The sequence below is a fragment of the Cetorhinus maximus genome, chromosome 5 (genome assembly GCF_964194155.1).
Source record: "Cetorhinus maximus chromosome 5, sCetMax3.hap1.1, whole genome shotgun sequence".
NCBI lineage: Eukaryota > Metazoa > Chordata > Chondrichthyes > Lamniformes > Cetorhinidae > Cetorhinus > Cetorhinus maximus.
Window position 1 is genome coordinate 163508792 of NC_135883.1, and position 18778 is coordinate 163527569.

General features: G+C 49.9%; 1 protein-coding gene across 3 annotated transcripts in view; it reads left to right on the plus strand.

Annotated features, from left to right (window-relative positions):
• The window catches only part of coq8aa (coenzyme Q8A, genome duplicate a), a 70965-nt gene extending 52470 nt beyond the window's left edge, over positions 1-18495 (plus strand). For all 3 annotated transcript variants that reach the window (XM_078542736.1, XM_078542738.1, XM_078542737.1), the window contains exons 7-15: positions 2508-2593; positions 3172-3312; positions 5966-6047; positions 9412-9505; positions 13172-13313; positions 14584-14691; positions 15074-15139; positions 16678-16764; positions 17767-18495. In XM_078542736.1, the coding sequence (XP_078398862.1) occupies positions 2508-2593; positions 3172-3312; positions 5966-6047; positions 9412-9505; positions 13172-13313; positions 14584-14691; positions 15074-15139; positions 16678-16764; positions 17767-18066 (1106 nt within the window). In that variant the 3' untranslated portion in view covers positions 18067-18495. The remainder of the gene's footprint in view (positions 1-2507; positions 2594-3171; positions 3313-5965; positions 6048-9411; positions 9506-13171; positions 13314-14583; positions 14692-15073; positions 15140-16677; positions 16765-17766) is intronic.
• The last annotated feature ends 283 nt before the right edge of the window (positions 18496-18778 follow it).

Below are 18778 nucleotides of genomic sequence, written 5' to 3' on the forward strand. Positions count from 1 at the left end.
CTAGTGAAGTATTTTTGAAGTGCAGTCACTGATGTAATGTAGGAAAGGCTGCAGCCAATTTGTGCACAGCAAGCTCCCACAACCATGTGATAATGACCAGATAATCTATTCTTGAATTGTTACTTGAGGGATAAATATTGGACAAGACATTGGGAGGAATTCCTCTGCTCTTCTTTGAAATAGCACCACCCACCCAAACAGATAGATAGGGCCTTGGTTTAACGTCACATCCAAATGCTGGCAGCACCAATAGTGCACCACTGAAATGATGAGATGCCCAAGATTAATGCCACGTTACAGCCTCACCACAGCCCCTCTATAGCAATGACTGTTTACCAGTGCCCCATTTAGATAGAACAGAGATTGAGAATAGTTGGCAAAAATGCAAAGGGTTTATTTTTATCAAAGGGATTGATTGGTCTTTTGAGCTTTTGTCTTATATCAAGGGAGTTGAGGCTTGTGGGGGACAGGCAGGAAAATGGTTTAAAAGCCACAGTCAGACCGGCCATCATCTTACTGAATGGCAGAGAAGGCTCGAGGGACTGAATGGCCTACTCCTGCTAATCCATAAGATCTTTTATTTCAATGAAATGAAAGATGGCAATGAGACCTGGGTGTTAGCCTGTGGCGACGGGCGGGCCCGGGCGTTAGGCTGTGGGCGACGGGTGGGCCCGGGCGTTAGCCTGTGGGCGACGGGCGTTAACCTGTGGGCGACGGGCGTTAGCCTGTGGGCGACGGGCGTTAGCCTGTGGGCGACGGGCGTTAGCCTGTGGGCGACGGGCGTTAGCCTGTGGGCGACGGGCGTTAGCCTGTGGGCGACGGGCGTTAGCCTGTGGGCGACGGGCGTTAGCCTGTGGGCGACGGGCGTTAGCCTGTGGGCGACGGGCGTTAGCCTGTGGGCGACGGGCGTTAGCCTGTGGGCGACGGGCGTTAGCCTGTGGGCGACGGGCGTTAGCCTGTGGGCGACGGGCGTTAGCCTGTGGGCGACGGGCGTTAGCCTGTGGGCGACGGGCGTTAGCCTGTGGGCGACGGGCGTTAGCCTGTGGGCGACGGGCGTTAGCCTGTGGGCGACGGGCGTTAGCCTGTGGGCGACGGGCGTTAGCCTGTGGGCGACGGGCGTTAGCCTGTGGGCGACGGGCGTTAGCCTGTGGGCGACGGGCGTTAGCCTGTGGGCGACGGGCGTTAGCCTGTGGGCGACGGGCGTTAGCCTGTGGGCGACGGGCGTTAGCCTGTGGGCGACGGGCGTTAGCCTGTGGGCGACGGGCGTTAGCCTGTGGGCGACGGGCGTTAGCCTGTGGGCGACGGGCGTTAGCCTGTGGGCGACGGGCGTTAGCCTGTGGGCGACGGGCGTTAGCCTGTGGGCGACGGGCGTTAGCCTGTGGGCGACGGGCGTTAGCCTGTGGGCGACGGGCGTTAGCCTGTGGGCGACGGGCGTTAGCCTGTGGGCGACGGGCGTTAGCCTGTGGGCGACGGGCGTTAGCCTGTGGGCGACGGGCGTTAGCCTGTGGGCGACGGGCGTTAGCCTGTGGGCGACGGGCGTTAGCCTGTGGGCGACGGGCGTTAGCCTGTGGGCGACGGGCGTTAGCCTGTGGGCGACGGGCGTTAGCCTGTGGGCGACGGGCGTTAGCCTGTGGGCGACGGGCGTTAGCCTGTGGGCGACGGGCGTTAGCCTGTGGGCGACGGGCGTTAGCCTGTGGGCGACGGGCGTTAGCCTGTGGGCGACGGGCGTTAGCCTGTGGGCGACGGGCGTTAGCCTGTGGGCGACGGGCGTTAGCCTGTGGGCGACGGGCTTTAGCCTGTGGGCGACGGGCGTTAGGCTGTGGGCGACGGGCGGGCCCGGGCGTTAGCCTGTGGGCGACGGGCGTTAGCCTGTGGGCGACGGGCGGGCCCGGGCGTTAGGCTGTGGGCGACGGGCGGGCCCGGGCGTTAGGCTGTGGGCGACGGGCGGGCCCGGGCGTTAGGCTGTGGGCGACGGGCGGGCCCGGGCGTTAGGCTGTGGGCGACGGGCGGGCCCGGGCGTTAGGCTGTGGGCGACGGGCGGGCCCGGGCGTTAGGCTGTGGGCGACGGGCGGGCCCGGGCGTTAGGCTGTGGGCGACGGGCGGGCCCGGGCGTTAGGCTGTGGGCGACGGGCGGGCCCGGGCGTTAGGCTGTGGGCGACGGGCGGGCCCGGGCGTTAGGCTGTGGGCGACGGGCGGGCCCGGGCGTTAGGCTGTGGGCGACGGGCGGGCCCGGGCGTTAGGCTGTGGGCGACGGGCGGGCCCGGGCGTTAGGCTGTGGGCGACGGGCGGGCCCGGGCGTTAGCCTGTGGGCGACGGGCGGGCCCGGCTGTTAACCTGTGGGCAATGCACATGCAGATTGTGGAATATTGTGTATGTAATTTCCAACATGCTTGCTGACTTGCATTCTAAGTGATCAGGTTAACTGGTGATCAGTTAAGTAGCCCTACTGTCTCCTGCTATGAACCTCAGCCTCTTTGATCTATTTTGTTTTATTTGGACTTTCCCAGATGATTCCTTCATCAACCCTCAGCTACAGAAGATTTTTGAACGTGCTCGACAGAGTGCTGATTTCATGCCCAGCAAACAGATGATGGTAAGAATGCTCGCACCGCACTCAGTCAGACCAGCCGTCATCTTATTGAATGGTGGAGTAAACTCAAGGGACTGAATGGCCTACTCCTGCTCCTAATTCTTTATGATCTTTTGATTTGATGAAATGAAAGATGGCAATGCCCACCCTGTGCCCACCCCATGCCCAATCACTGAGCCACACCTTTCACCCAGTGTCCCATGCTCCTTCCACAAGCCCCCCTCCCACCGTTATCATAGTCCATTTCTTAAAAGTTTTCCACTCAGAGTCCCCAGTCTGTATCTGGGAGAAGTTGACACACGTTCCCAGTCCTTGGAATATGGCGGCTGGTGTCGCCGGGGCACAGCCTCGTGTCCTCAGTGCTAAGTCTCACTCCCTGCTTTACCGCGAGTTACTGCGGGGAAAGGGCTTTGCTCCACCTGTGGCTCTGATGATTGCAAAAGGGACCCTAGGTCCCACTTCTCAAGGGCTTGTCATAGTATCGCCCAGCCGCTATGTACTGCGTGTGACCTTGTAACTTACTGCACCTTATCCCAGCTTCTCCTCCTGATTTACCCATTGCTGGGCTTGTCTCTTTGCAGAAGGTGCTGAGCAGTGACCTGGGGCCCAACTGGAAAGATCAGCTGGAGTTTTTTGAAGACCGACCATTCGCTGCTGCTTCCATTGGCCAGGTTCACCTGGCAAAGCTGAATGATGGAAGGGAAGTGGCCATGAAAATTCAGGTTTTATCATATTCTCCGCTTTCAGAACTGCTTACCTGCTTCGTTGCTGACTTACGGCTTGTGTTGTCAGACTCTTGTCCCTGTGTTTCCAATTAAAGTTTTGAAACGACTGAAGTCATAGTTTTTGGTCCCCATTACAAACTCTGTTACCTAGCAACTGACTCCATCCCTCTCCCTAGCAGCAGTCTGAGGTTAAGCCTGTCTGGTCACAACCTTGGTGTCACATTTGACCCTGCGATGAGCTTCCAACCTATTTGTGGCAGCACTAAGATTGTCTATTTTCACCTCTATAACATCACAGGACTCTAACCCTGCCTCAGCTCGTCTGCTACTGAAACCCTCGTTCACACGTTCGTCACCCCCTGGGTTTGACTATTCCAACATAATCCGTCTGATCTTGCACATTTTACCCTCTCACCTTGGGGTCGTCCAAAACTCTGCTGCCCTTGTCTTAATTCACAGCAAGTGAAGGGAGTGGAAAGATCCAGTCATCGTGGTCCATGTAGGTACCGACGACATAGGTAGAACCAGGAAAGAGGTTCTGCAAAGCCTGTGTGAGGAGTTAGGCACTAAATTAAAAAGCAGAACCTCAAGGGTTATAATCCCTGGATTATTACCTGAGCCACGTGTAAATTGGCATAGGGTACATAAAATTAGAGAGATGAATGCGCGGCTCAGAGACTGGTGTGGGAGAAGTGAGTACAACTCCGTGGGGCACTGGCACCAGTACTGGGGAAAGTGGGGGCTGTACCGTTCTGGGAATTTTCTTCTCTGAGGGTCGTGAGTCTTTGGAACTCTCCTCTTCAAAAGGTGCTAGAAGCAGAGCCTTTGAATGTTTTTAAGGCAGAGCCAGATAGATTCTTGATTAACAAGTGGGTGAAAGGTTATCAGGGGTAGGTGGGAATGTGGGGTTGAGGGTACAGTCAGATCAGCCATGATTTTATTGAATAAAGGAGCAGGCTCGAGGGGCCAAGTGGCCTACTTCTCTTAATTCGTAAATCCCATTCACCTATCACCCCTGTGTTCACTGACCCACATTGGCTCTTGATCAAGCAACATTTTGATATTAAAATTCTCATCCTTGTTTTCAAGTTCCTCCATGGCCTCGCCCCTCCCTATCTCTATAATTTCCTCCAGACCCTCATCCCTCTCTATCTCTGTAATCTCCTCCAGTCCCACATCCCTCCCTGTCTCTGTAATCACCCACAGCCCCACATCTCTCCCTCTCTCTGTAATCTTCTCCAGTCCCACATCCCTCCCTATCTCTGTAATCTCCTCCAGTTCCACATCCCTCCCTATCTCTGTAATCTCCTCCAGCCCCACATCCCTCCCTATCTCTGTAATCTCCTCCAGTTCCACATCCCTCCCTATCTCTGTAATCTCCTCCAGTCCCACATCCCTCCCTATCTCTGTAATCTCCTCCAGTCCCACAACCCTCCCTATCTCTGTAATCTCCTCCAGTCCCACAACCCTCCCTATCTCTGTAATCTCCCCTAGTCCCACATCCCTCCCTATCTCTGTAATCTCCTCCGGTCCCACATCCCTCCCTATCTCTGTAATCTCCTCCGGTCCCACATCCCTCCCTATCTCTGTAATCTCCTCCAGTCCCACATCCCTCCCTATCTCTGTAATCTCCTCCAGTCCCACAACCCTCCCTATCTCTGTAATCTCCCCTAGTCCCACGTCCCTCCCTATCTCTGTAATCTCCTCCGGTCCCACATCCCTCCCTATCTCTGTAATCTCCTCCGGTCCCACATCCCTCCCTATCTCTGTAATCTCCTCCGGCCCCACATTCCTTTAAGATATCTGTGTTTCTCTAATTCCGGTCTCTTGTACATTCCCAATCTTAAACGTTCCACCACTGGTGGCCTTGCCTTCAGTTACCTACGTCCCAAGCTCTCAAATTCGCTTCCTAAACCCCTCTGCCTCACGTTCCTCCTTTAAGATATTTCTTAAACCAAGCTTTTCGTTTTCTGATCTAATATCTCATGCGGCTTGCTGTCTAATTCTGTTCTATAATCCTCCAATGCAGCCCTTAGTGATGTTTCACTATGTTAAAGGCGCCCTATAAATGGGAGTTGTTGTTACTACCGCCCAGTGTCTGGACAAAGCGGAGGGTGGATGGTCGAGGTCTGGGGGTAGGGAATCACGGCCCAGGGATCTGGGGGGGTGGCTGCAGCCTGTGGCTTGGGGCAGAGTTGCTGCTTGGGGTCATGAGAGAGTAGGGGGAGGGTGGTGGGTCACAACCCAGGGTATTTGGTGGGGGGAGGTTGGGGTTGGGTTTACCGGCTGCAGTCTGAGAGGGGGTCACCACCCGGGGGGCGTGGGGAGAGGGGTCACCGCCCGGGGGGGCGTGGGGAGAGGGGTCACCGCCCGGGGGGGCATGGGGAGAGGGGTCACCGCTCGGGAGGGCGTGGGGAGAGGGGTCACCGCCCGGGGGGGCGTGGGGAGAGGGGTCACCGCCCGGGGGGGCCGTGGGGAGAGGGGTCACCGCCTGGGGGGGCGTCACCGTCGGGGGGGGTCCGGGAGGGGTCAGGGGGGCTGGGGGAGGGGGTCACGGCCTGGGGGTCAGGGAGGGGTGCTTGGGGTCACGGCCCGGGCTGTTTGAGGTTGTGCCCTGGTGTTGACCTGATTGCTGTGTTTTTATCGACAGTATCCCGGAGTTGCTCAGAGCATCACCAGTGATGTGGCCAACCTGATAACAGTAATGAACATGAGCAATGCTTTACCTGAAGGTGAGTGGACATTGCCTCAGTGATGAAGATCTATCCCACCTCTGCCATTGTCTAATACCTGTTGATCCACACACGTTATCACTGATCCATGTCCCTGTGCGCTCTTAGTGTGAATGGGCTTTCACCAGAGGGGCAGTGTGGAGGGAGGCCATGTCTCCTCTGCCTATCCCCTTGCCAGAGTTTACTGAGAAACATCCCTGAAATGGTGACCAGACCTTTCAGTTTTCATTAAATGCCCTGGTGTCCTGACAGTTTCCTAAAAATAGTTCAGATGACCTTGTTTTCACCTTTTCCCTTTTTGGGCCTGGGGGGAGTATATCGGTGTGAAATATAAATAGGAAGAGGAGGAGTGGGGATGATTAGAGACCAAAAAGGGGATATATGCATGGAGGCAGGGGGACTGGATCAGATATATCTGAGGATACTGAGGGAAGTAAAGTTTCTTAGATACAGGGCTGGTGTCAGAGAACTGGAGAATTGCAAATGTTTGACCCTTGCTCAAAAGAGGGTGTAAAGATAAGTCCAGCAACTACAGACCAGGCAAAGAGGGAGTTGGTGGTGGGGAAGCTTTTAAATTCGATAATTTGGGAGAAAATTAAGTCACTAGGGCAAATGTGGAATAATTAAGGAAAGCCAGCATGGATTTGTTAAGGGAAAATAGTGTTTAACGATCTTTCTGGAGTGTTCTGAAGAGGTAACAGAGAGGGTAGATGAGGGCAATGTTGTTGATGTGGTGTACATAGACTTCCAAAAGGTATTTGAAGAAGTGCCACACAACAGACTTGTGAGCAAATTTTGAGCTCATGGAATAAAAGGGACAGTAGCAACTCTGTGGAAAGTAACTCACCTTCTGACTCCCCAAAGCTTGTCCACCATTTGCAACTCACGTAAGGAGTGTGATGGAACACTCCCCACTTGCCTGGATGAGTGCAGCTCCAACAACACAAGAAGCTTGACACCGTCCAGGATAAAGCAGCCCGCTTGATTGGCACCACATCCAAACATTCACTCCCTCCAACCTGGACGCACAGTGGCAGCAGTGTGTACCATCTACAAGATGCACTGCAGCAACTCACCATGGCCCCTCAGACAGCACCTTTCAAACCCATGACCTCTATCATCTAGAAGGACAAAGGCAGCACATGCATGGGAACACCATCACCTGCAAATTTGCCTCCAAGCCATACACCATTCTGACTTGGAAATATATTGCTGTTCCTTCACAGTCGCTGGGTCAAAATCCTGGAACTCCCTCTCTAATAACACCTGTGGGTGTACCTACATGGATTGCAGTGGTTCAAGAAGGTAGCTCACCATCACCTTCTCAAGGGCAACTAGGGATGGGCAATAAATGCTGACCTAGCCAGCGAAGCCCACATCCCAGAATGAATAAAAGAAGCATGAATATGAAGTTGGCTGAGTGACAGGAAACAGAGTAGTGATAGTGTTTTTCAGACTGGATGATGGTTTATAGTGGAGCTCCCCAGAGGTCGGTACTTGTACCACTTGTTTCTTGATATACATTAATGACCAATACTGAGGTGCACAGGGCACAATTTCAAAATTTGCATGTGACACAAAACTTGGAAGTATTGTGAACTGTTAAGAGGTTAGTAATCGACTTCAAGAGGATATAGGCTGATGGAGTGGGCGGATATGTGAAGTGATACGTTTTGGTAGAAAGAACGAGAAGAGGCAATATAAAATAAAGGGTGCAGTTCTAAATGGGGTGCTGGAACAGGGAGACCTGGGGGTACATGTGTACAAATCAGTGAATGTGGCTGAGTAGTTTAAGACAGTGATTAATGAGGCATATGGGATCCTGGGCTTTATCATTGGGCACAGAGTAAAAAAGCAAGGGGGCCATGGTGAACCTTTATAAAACACTGGTTCAGCCTCATGGAGTATTGCACCACACTTTAGGAAGGATGTGAAGGCATTAGAGTGTAAGAAAAGATTCACAAGAATGGTTCCAAGGGTGAGGAGTTTCAGTTCTGTGGATAGACTGGAGAAGCTGGCCTATTCTCTCCTTAGGGAGAGAAGGTTGACAGGAGATTTGACAGAGAGGTCATGAGGAGCCTAGACAGAGTAGATAGGGAGAAACTTCCCAATGGCAGAAAGGTCCAGAGTTAGAGGACACTCACTTAATGTGATTGGCAAAAGAACCAAAGTTGATGTGAAGAAAGCCTCCTCTATGTAGTGAGTGGTTAGGATCTGCAATGCACTGCCTGAGACAGATTCAATCGTGGCTTCTGGAAGGGAATTCGGTAATTATCTGAACAGAGAGGTTTACAGGTCAAGGGCAGCAGGGTGGGACTGGGTGAGTTGTATTGGCAGAGAACCAGCACAGATGCAGTGGGCTGAATGGTCTCCTTCTCTGCTGCAACCATTTGATGATTCCATACTGGGAACTAGCAGTGGAGGGTTGGAGACTAGTCATGTAAGGGCCTCTCTTATGTTGCGCCAGATCTCAGGGCTGGAATTTTCAATGGGAAGACCATGAGTGTGTCTGAGGTGGGTATGACAGGAGAAATAGGAACTGCAAAGGACATGAGAAAAAAACATTCACAGTCATGTTCCTGTTTAAGAGACGTGAAACAAGCCCCACATTGACCAACATGCCCAGCGACACATGCTTGCCCTGAGCTAGCAGTCTGCTGCTGGTCATATTGGTATCAATGGGGGAGTCAGCGATTCTGGACTGCAATGGCCATTTACTCTATTGCAGATCCAAATATAGGCCTAGTGCCTGTTTGATCGATGGCCTCTTTATTAAACAGAATGCATTCAGTGCCAGGCTGGCTGGGATGCAGAAAGCCAGGCCCAGCGGCTCTTAAAGGGGCCACTACACACATCAGCAGAAAGTTGAGACTTAAACAAAATAGACTTAACCTGAATGTGGGGTTGGGAAGTCCAGGAGCAGTCTTTCCAGCTATTGGCTGCAGGTCACCCCACCCTCTTCCCAGATCAGACATTAACCCAAAGCCTTGTTTTCCTACTCTTATCCCCTGCGTCCTGACCAATATTTATCCCCCAATCATCATAATTAAAAACAGATAATCCTGTCATTATCACCTTTGTGGGATCTTGCTGTGCACAGTTAGCTCCTGCATTTCCTACGTTATTACAACAGTGACCACACTTCAAAAGTACTCCCTCGGTTGTTGTGTGTGGTGACCTTAAAGGTATCCCAGAGGATATTGGTCACCTGCCCCAATATCTCCTTATGCAGCTTGGTGTCACATTCGGTTAACCAGCGCTCTCTGTGAAGGGACCTTTTGCTAGTTATAAATGGAAGACTTTACAAAATGTCAGTTGCTTGTGGATTTGAAGCCATTTTGAAAGCATTTCCTTTTAATGTTAGGTCTGTTTCCTGAGCATATGATCGAAGTCATGAGCCGTGAGCTCTCATTGGAATGTGATTACGAAAGGGAGGCAGCCTGTTACAAGCAGTTCAGGTAGGTTTGGGATTGTGTGTGTGCTGCTGAACTGTTACCCGCCCTCCCCCTCACACATACACAGACAAACACACACACACACCCACCCCCCCCACCCCAATCCGGGAATCTGGGGCACAGAGGTAGTCAAGACTACGACCTGGAACCTTTGAGCCAGATGTGTTCAGTATTCACAAGAAGTCAAACCATCTGCAACTTCCCTGTAGGGATTTCCCAGAGGGAGGAGTATAAATAATTCCAGCTATGGATGTTAGTACTGAGGGTCAGAGGGGAAGTAAATAGTGTTGGCGATGGAGAGGATGTCCCTTCACTTTCCCACTGGACCCAAATCTGCATTTCTTGAAGTTGAATTTTTTAAAAAAAATCATTCATGGGATGTGGGCTTCCCTGTCTGGGCCAGCATTTATTGCCCATCCCTAATTGCCCTTGAGAAGGTGGTGGTGAGCTGCCTTCTTGAACCGCTACAGTCCATGTGGTGTAGGTACACCCACAGTGCTGTTAGGAAGGGAGTTCCAGGATTTTGACCCAGTGACAGTGAAGGAATGGTGATATATTTCCAAGTCAGGATGGTGAGTGGTTTGGAGGGGAACTTGCAGGTGGTGGTGTTCCCATGTGTCTGCTGCCCTTGTCTTTCTCAGTGGTTGTCATTTGCTGCCCCTCCGTTCGAGGCTGCTGCCTACTCAGTGTCCTGAGTTTCAGCCATGAGTCTTCATGTGACTGGACAGCCCAATTCTCGACCCACAGGTCTTTGGGCAGGTGGGGCGGGACGTCCCACGAGGTAATGGGACCCGGAGGGCAGGATTTGTTTCCTTTTCTTCCCTTCCCTGCCACTGCTCTGTCTCATCATGATGACATTGTGACTCCAAGTGTGGGGCAGCTCGATGGACAAATTGTCACCATTCTGAACCCCTGGTGGTGAGCCCCTCCCAGTCATTAACAGTCAATGATGCTGTGCTTCACAGAGAACTTCACAGTGCCTGAAGTGTTTTAAGGACACTGTTCAACGATCCTCCCATTGAATCCGGAGGATGCGGCAGAGGGATTGCTGATGGAATTTCTCTAGCGCTCGGATGTGTCACTGATACACAGGCCAGGTCTCACTGCAGTACGGGGAGTGGTGGTGATAACTACTCTGTACACTAGGACTTTTGTTGACTTGTGGAGGTCTTTGTTGTCAAACACTCGATGCCTCACTTTGTAGAAGGCTGAGCTGGTGCTGCTAATCCAGTGTGGATCTCCTCGTCAATGGTGCCCTTTCGAGAGAGGCGGCTGCCAGGGTGTGGGAAGAGCTCAACATATCCCAGAGTCTCTCCTTCAACATGTATGGGAGGTGGAATACTTGGCTGAACAGGTCTGGGTTTATTTGAGTTTTGTTTTGGCCACATTCAAGAAGATGGTGGGTTTCTTGTATGTAGAATTGAAGAGATCGAGAATGTCTTGGAAATCTGGTGCAGAGTGGGCAATGTCACTGCAGTGATCCACAAACTGTAGATCTTGTCTATCTATGGTGGTCAGTTTAGTTTTGCCATGGAGGTGACTGAAGTTAGAGTTTTCCATCTAGATGGTATTTAATACTGACACAAAAAGGCAGTTGATCTTGGATTAGTTGAATAGCCAATGCCCGGTAGATTGTAAATAGAATAGAGGGCTATCACACAGCTTTACCTGACTCCGTTCCGGATTTTGAAGGTGTCTGTTTCAAATCTCCCACTCAAGACAGTTCCAGTCATCATGAAGCAGTTGCAGGGGACTGATGCCCGCTGGACAGATCATTGACTTGTTCAATCGGGGTTGAACATCTACCCAGCAGCAAGACATTGCAAGACCAAAGAAGCTTCTTGTGAAGAAGCTTCTTGGACGTCCAAATCATTGGAGCACAATCCACAGAGTCTCGTGATTTACTGAGTCAAATGCTTTGGTCAGGTCGATGAATGCGATGTAAAGCTCCTGATGTTGTTCCTGACATTTTTCTTGGATTTGTCTGGAAAGGAAGACCATGTCCGAGGTTCCTCTGGAAGGGCTAAAGCCTCACTCTGTCTCTGGGAGGATTTCCTCAGCCACAGGAAAAATGTGGTCAGGATTTCCCCTGCTCTGGACAAGAGGGAAATACCTCGATAGCTTCCACAGTGTGAATTACCTCCCTGAAAATAGCTACAATTGTCACATTCCTGAAGTGCGGAGAGTGGGGGGGGGAACATTCTTTCTTCTCTCAAACTGTAGGATGAGTGTGTGGAGTCTCGATGTGAGCTAAAGCCCACCAGCTTTGAAGATCTCAGCTGGAATACTCCCGGCATTGCAGGCTCTGAAGAAGAGTCATACGGACTCGAAACGTTCACTTTTTTTTCTCTCCACAGATGCTGTTAGACCTGCTGCGTTTTTCCAGCATTTTCTGTTTTTGTTGCAGGCTTTGTTGTTTTACATCCGTTTGATTGCTTGTAGCAGCTCTCCCATTGATGGTGATTCACTCACGGATTCTACCACAGGGCACTGGGGGATAGCCTGGAAAGCGTCAGCTGCCACTGTGGATTCACAATTGCTGAGTTGTTGAAAATGTTCTTTCCAGCATTGATGGAGGGAATTATCATCTTTAAGACAAGAGACATCATGCTGTGAGTGAAGAGGATTTAGTCCATTTAACTTCGGTCTGTAGATGATCCTGGTGGCTTCAGAAAAGCTTCATGTCATGATGGTCGGCGTATTGTTGGATCTCTTGGGATTTCTCTTCCCACCACATGCCCTTTACCTACTGGATTTGTCTTTGGGCATCAGCCTTTAGCTGTTGGGATGCTGCCTTCTTGACTTGTGACCTAGGGTTGTTCTGCCAGGTAATGAAGGCTGCTTGTTTTTGTTCTAGGAGGCCACATATTCCAGCATCGTTTTCATTCAGTCAGCCCTGGAGACAATGATGCTCAAACCCAATGGTCTGGGTACAGGAGTTTAGTACAGCTGACTTTACTTGATCCCTGTGTTACAGAATTGAGTTGAGCGTGTGAAGAGTTTTCCAGATTAACCAGGAGCTGCACTTGGGATTCCTTTCTTCAGTGGGGCTGCTTTAGGGCTGGGACATTGACCTTCCTCTTGGGACTTTTTGGCCTTGCAATGTCTTGCTGCTCGGTGGATGTTTAACCCCGATTGAACAAGTCAATGATCTGTCCAGCGGGCATCAGTCCCCTGCATTGACCGAGTGATACAGACATTACTTAGATCTTTGACCCATCAATGACATAATCCAGGAAGTGCCAATGCTTTGATCTAGGCTGTCTCTGTGTGGAAGAGGGTGTTTGTTATAATGAGGCCATGCTGAACACACTTTATTGGTAGGACACCATTTGCATTGGCTTTTCCCACCCCGTTTTTCCCAATGGTTCCACTCCAGAAATCAGAGTCATGGCCAACCCTGGCATTAAAGTTCCCAGAAGGATGATCTTTACTTCTTTTGGGATGGCAGGAAGGACTTTGTCAAGGTGAGAATAGGATATTTCCTTAACATCTTCATCAGAGTCAAGGGAAGGGCCATAAACACTGATGATGGTGGCATATTGGTTACTGCTGAGCTCTGCCGTTCTCTCCTTGTGTTATTGTTGGCTCTGCCATCCTCTTGGGATGTGGAGTTTTTTGGGGCCCAGGGGTCTGACATTAACCTGTTCTCTCTCGTTCCTCCTGCAGGGAGCTGGTGAAGGACGACGCTTTCTTCTATGTGCCACGTGTTATCGACCATCTGAGCAGCAAGCACATCCTCACCACAGAGCTGGTGCCCGGCTTCCCACTAGACAAAGCAGAGGAACTGAACCAAGAGACCAGAAACCAGGTAATCCTGGGAGCCCGGGGAACCTCGCGTGCTGTTAGTGGGGTCAACCATGTCTCAATGGCTAAAACTCTTGCCTCCGAGACAGATGGCTGTAGGTTCAAATCCCGTTTCAGATTAGTTAGGCTGAGACTCAGTGCAGGAGTGGGAGAGGAGCGAGGTGCAGAGGGTGGAGAAAGTGGGATTGTGAAGGAAAGGGGTGAGGAGAATGGGGGCTACAATGTGATTTCCTTCCCTTCCCAGGCCTATGGGGAGGAAAGGTTTTTGAGAGTCTCAGTATGGAGCAGGATTCACTCTTCATGGTGAGTGGGAAAGGCAGGATTCACTCTTCATGGTGAGTGGGAAAGGCAGGATTCACTCTTCATGGTGAGTGGGGAAGGCAGGATTCACTCTTCATGGTGAGTGGGAAAGGCAGGATTCACTCTTCATGGTGAGTGGGAAAGGCAGGATTCACTCTTCATGGTGAGTGGGAAAGGCAGGATTCACTCTTCATGGTGAGTGGGAAAGGCAGGATTCACTCTTCATGGTGAGTGGGAAAGGCAGGATTCACTCTTCATGGTGAGTGGGTTGGGAGGTGGTTTCACTCCACTGTTCATTCTGGAAGAAAATATTGTAGATAAATGGGTGGGAAGGAGAAGATTTGCCTTTATATAGCACCTATCGCAGCTTTCAAACATTTCAAGGAGCTTTACTATGTGTCACTGTGGCTCAGTGGTAACACACTCACCTGTCAGTCAGGAAGGTTGTGAGATCATGCCCAGTTCACAGCAGTGATCACATATTCCAGGGCAGCTTTCTGTGTAACACTGAGGGAGTGCTGCATGGTAAGAGGTGCAGATTTGAGATGATATCCAGCCTTCTACTGAATTAAAATATTCCACGACACAATTTTGAAGAAGAATGAGGGAGTTCTCCCCAGTGTCTTGGCCAACGTTTATCCCTCAATCGCCATCACAAAACAGACTTTTTTGGCCATTATCACATTGCATGATGTTCAAATGGCTTGTTGCGTTTTGTTGTAACAGTGACTGTGCTTCAAAAGTACTAAATTGTTGTGAAGTGCTTTATTTTGTATAAATGGAAGTTATTTTTTTAACCTGAAAGACTGCGGCACTCCCTCAGAACTGCAGTGGTGTTGGCCAAATTACGTTCTCTGGTCTTTGGAATGAATGTTGACCCCATGAGGTGATGCAGCTATAAATGATGGGGAAATACCTGCTTGTGCCTGTTGACTCTATTTGTGTGTAACTGCTTTCCCCCTTCTGTGTTCCAGATCAGTGAGAACATCCTGAGACTCTGTCTGCAGGAACTCTTTGAATTCCGTTTCATGCAGACTGACCCAAATTGGTCCAATTTCTTCTACAACCCGCACACTGGCAAGGTGGGTATCATTTCTCTGGGGCAGTATGCTCTGATCCATTTACTCTCGGGTTGGTGCAGGGCATTGCAAACGAACACGCACTGGACACATGAGCATCATTGCTCGCTCTGCTGAAGTTTGTCACTCACTGTGCCCCTAGCAGAGCAATTAGGTACAGGGGTGGATGGGAGAGGTTGGTGGGAGAGAGGAGGCAGACAGGAGAACTGGGTAGGGGCTGGAGAGGATACAGTGGGAGAGTCCAGGTGAGACGGAGTTGGGGTCCGTGGGGGTGGAGAGAGAAATAAGTTTGTTGTTCTGTTTGCCCTGAAGCATCGTCAGTCAGTTAGGTCCTGAAACCATTGCAGAGAAACTCTCTGGTAATATTTTCCTCTTACACTTTCAGGTGGCCTTATTGGACTTTGGAGCCACAAGAGGGTTTGATGAAGACTTTACTGACACTTACATTGAGGTAAGAGCGAGATTTTGAAATACGCTTTTTCCTAAAAATCATTGACAGAAATCAGCCCAGATATTTATTGCAGGTGATAAGAGCAGAGAAGCATTTCATGTATTGTCCCTCATGTTAATGTTATTGTATCCACTCTGTGTACAATCCACTGACGAGACACATTCTGCAATATTTCTTATGCATACGTGGGGTGTGGGCATCACTGGCTAGGCCAGCATTTATTGCCCATCCCTAGTTGCCCTTGAGAAGGTGTTGGTGAACTGCCTTCTTGAACCGCTGCAGTCCATGTGGTGTAGGTACACCCACAGTGCTGTTAGGGAGGGAGTTCCAGGATTTTGACCCAGTGACAGTGAAGGAACAGCAATAACTTTCCAAGTCAGGATGGTGAGTGGCTTGGAGGGGAACTTCCAGGTGGTGGTGTTCCCATGTATCTGCTGCACTTGTCCTTCTAAATGGTAGTGGTCGTGGGTTTGGAAGGTGCTGTCGAAGGAGCCTTGGTGAGTTGCTGTAGTGCATCTTGTAGATGGTACACACTGCTGCCACTGTGCATTGGTGGTAGAGGGAGTGAATGTTTAAGGTGGTGGATGGGGTAAAGGAAGCATATGGAATGCCTCTTTTATTGGATGAGGTCTAGAATATAAAAGCAATGATGTAATGATGGAACTGTATAAAACGCTGGTTAGGCCACAGCTGGAATTTTGTGTACAGTTCTGGTCACCATGTTACAGGAATTAATTGCTCTGGAGAGAGTCTAGAAGAGATTTACCAGAATGTTGCCAGGGCAGGAAAATTGCAGCTATGAGGAGAGATTGGGTAGGCTGGGGTTGTTTCCCTTCGAAAAGAGGAGGCTGAGGGGGGACTTGACTGAGGTCGACAAAATTGAGGGGCCTAGATAGACAGGAAAGGCTTATTTTTCCTACCAGGGGGCACAGGTTTAAGGTGATTGATAGAAGGATTAGAGGGAATATTAGGAAAAACTTTTTCACGCAGAGGGCGGTGGGTGTCTGGAGTTCACAGCCTAAATCAGTGGTTGAGGCTCAAACGTTCAACTCATTTAAAAGGTACCTGGATCTGCACCTGAAGTGCTGTAACCTGCGAGGCCACAGACCAGGTGCTGGAAAGTGGGATTAAAATTAGCAGCTAGTTTTGTTTTTTTTTCCAGCCGCCATTGACATGATGGGCTGAATGGTCTCTTTCTGTGCTGTCACTTCTCTATAGTTCTATAGGGTGCCAATCACGGGGCTGCTTTACCCTGGACGGTGTCCAGCTTCTTGAATTTTGTTGGAGCTTCACTCATCCAGGCAAGTGGAGAGTATTCCATGACATTCCTGACTTGTGCCTTGTAGATGGTGGACAGGCTTTGGGGAGTCAGGAGGTGGGTTACACATTGCAGGATTCCTAGCCTCTGACCTGCTCTTGTAGCCACAGTATTTGTATGGCTAGTCCAGTTCAGTTAAACCACTGATGGGCTGAGTCTGTGTATAAATCACTATGGTTCTTGTCCTGTGTGTAAAATCCAGTTTATTGTAATGCAACAGGTTGTGCGCTCTGCAGCCAATGGAGACAGAGCACAGGTGCTGAGAAAATCGATTGATATGAAGTTTCTCACTGGCTATGAAACGAAGGTAAGAGCGGCATTTTAATAGTGTCAAAGTGCTGTGGGCCTGTCCATTGCTGTTCACACATGACTAATAATGTTATAAGTGGGGGAGCTTTACACTGAATTACTCCAACTGCCCCCGTGGGCCTGTCCTCCTTAGGTGAGGGTGCTATGGAGGGGAATAATCAGTTCCCACTCTTGATCACTGTCCTTAGTTATACCCAGGGCAGACCACAAAATACATCGCAGTGCAGGGCGAGCTTAAGCCGAGGGATAATGATGAAAAGAATGGCAGTAAGAACATCTGAAAAGGGAATTCAGTGAGAGAGAGAGGAAGGGTGAAGTGTTGACCTTGCTTTCTCTTGAACTGAATTTAAAGTGACAGGTTGATGTGATGGAAGCCACATTCCTGAAGATGTTGAGAGAGGTATTTGCTGAGGTTTGAGGATGTGTGTTGGGGACTGGAGTGTGACCAGTGGTAGTACATAACTTTATTCATGGAAACTGGGCTACCCTGGGTAAGTTACAGACCAGTCAGCTCAACCTGGCTAGCAGGAAAACATCTTAGTCTTTCATGAAAGATGGAAGCATAAAATTGTCACACAAACAGAGAAAATAGTTTGAACTCTGGAGAAGGTTGAGAGATCATCTGATAGAGGTATTCAAAATCATGAGGGGTCTGGATGGAGTAGATAGGGAGTAAATGTTCCCATTGGTGGCAGGATTGAGAACGAGGGCACAGATTTGAGAGTGTGGTGGAGGCAGGTTCAATTGAGGCATTCAAGAGGGAATTGGATTCTCATCTGAAAGGAAGAATGTGCATTATTACAGGGAGAAGCTGGGGGAATGGCACTAGGTAAATTGCTCCTACGGAGAGCTAGAATAGACAATGTGCCGAGTGGCATCTCCTGTACTGATTCTGTGATGGATACATACTGGAGACTTGTACATTTAACAATTAACCGGATAATTAAGACTGATGAGGCTATAAAAGTTCTGATTGAAATGTTCATCTTTTCTATTTGAGGTTATGCAAAATGCCCATATTGATGCAGTGATGATCCTTGGCGAGGCCTTCTCCTCAACAGTGCCCTTTGACTTTGGGCATCAGAGCACCACCAAGAGGATCCACAGTCTGATCCCCATCATGCTGCAACATAGACTAGTCCCTCCTCCAGAGGAGACCTATTCCCTCCACCGCAAGATGGCTGGTTCATTCCTTATCTGCAGCAAGCTCAATGCACAGATCCCCTGCAAGCACTTGTTTGAGGAGGCCTACCAGAAGTACTGGAGCAGGAAGGCCAAGCAAGGAGACACCAGCCCGTAACATGGAATGGCCTGGCTGTAAGGAAGATCAGAGACTGGAGAGAGGTGAAGGGAGGCACAGGGAGTGGAAGATGCCTATGAACTAACCACCTTACTGTGTTTCTTTTTTTAAAAGTCTTCTCACTTCCTGTTTAAAGGAATGGTGGGATCCACTGAACACAGGATTGGAGTAACCAGGCGTGTTCTTTAATGGCAAAAAAAGGAATTATATTTGGGGAAAGTTTCTACTTCCCCCTAAGGAGGGGATATTTGAGAGATTTTACTGTACTGATTAATTAAAAATAATTTGAATTTGTACCATATTAAAGTGAATTAGTGAGGAAATAATGAACGATTGAATTACTTTAGAAATGATCCGTGACCAGTTTCTTTTTGTATACCTGTCATGATGATTTAATTAAAGAAATCATGTTTGTGATCACTTGGTTGATTACTGTACAGTAGTGATTTTTTTGATGGTTCATATTGTGACCCCCCAATATTTTAGCATTCCAATCAAAACAAGTGCTCCTGGACAACAGAACTGTGCACTACTGGTGATCTCCTGGGCCCCGGTAATTCATCTCGGTGTCCAGGAAAAGTGTTTGTTTTTGTTACTTTTTAAAAAGTTTGTTCTTGGTGTTGTTAGGTCTCCAAGATCCATCAGATCCACGTTCTCTGAGCTTGTTCCAACCTTGCTTCACCCATCTGGAGTCATAAAACTCCTCAGCCAA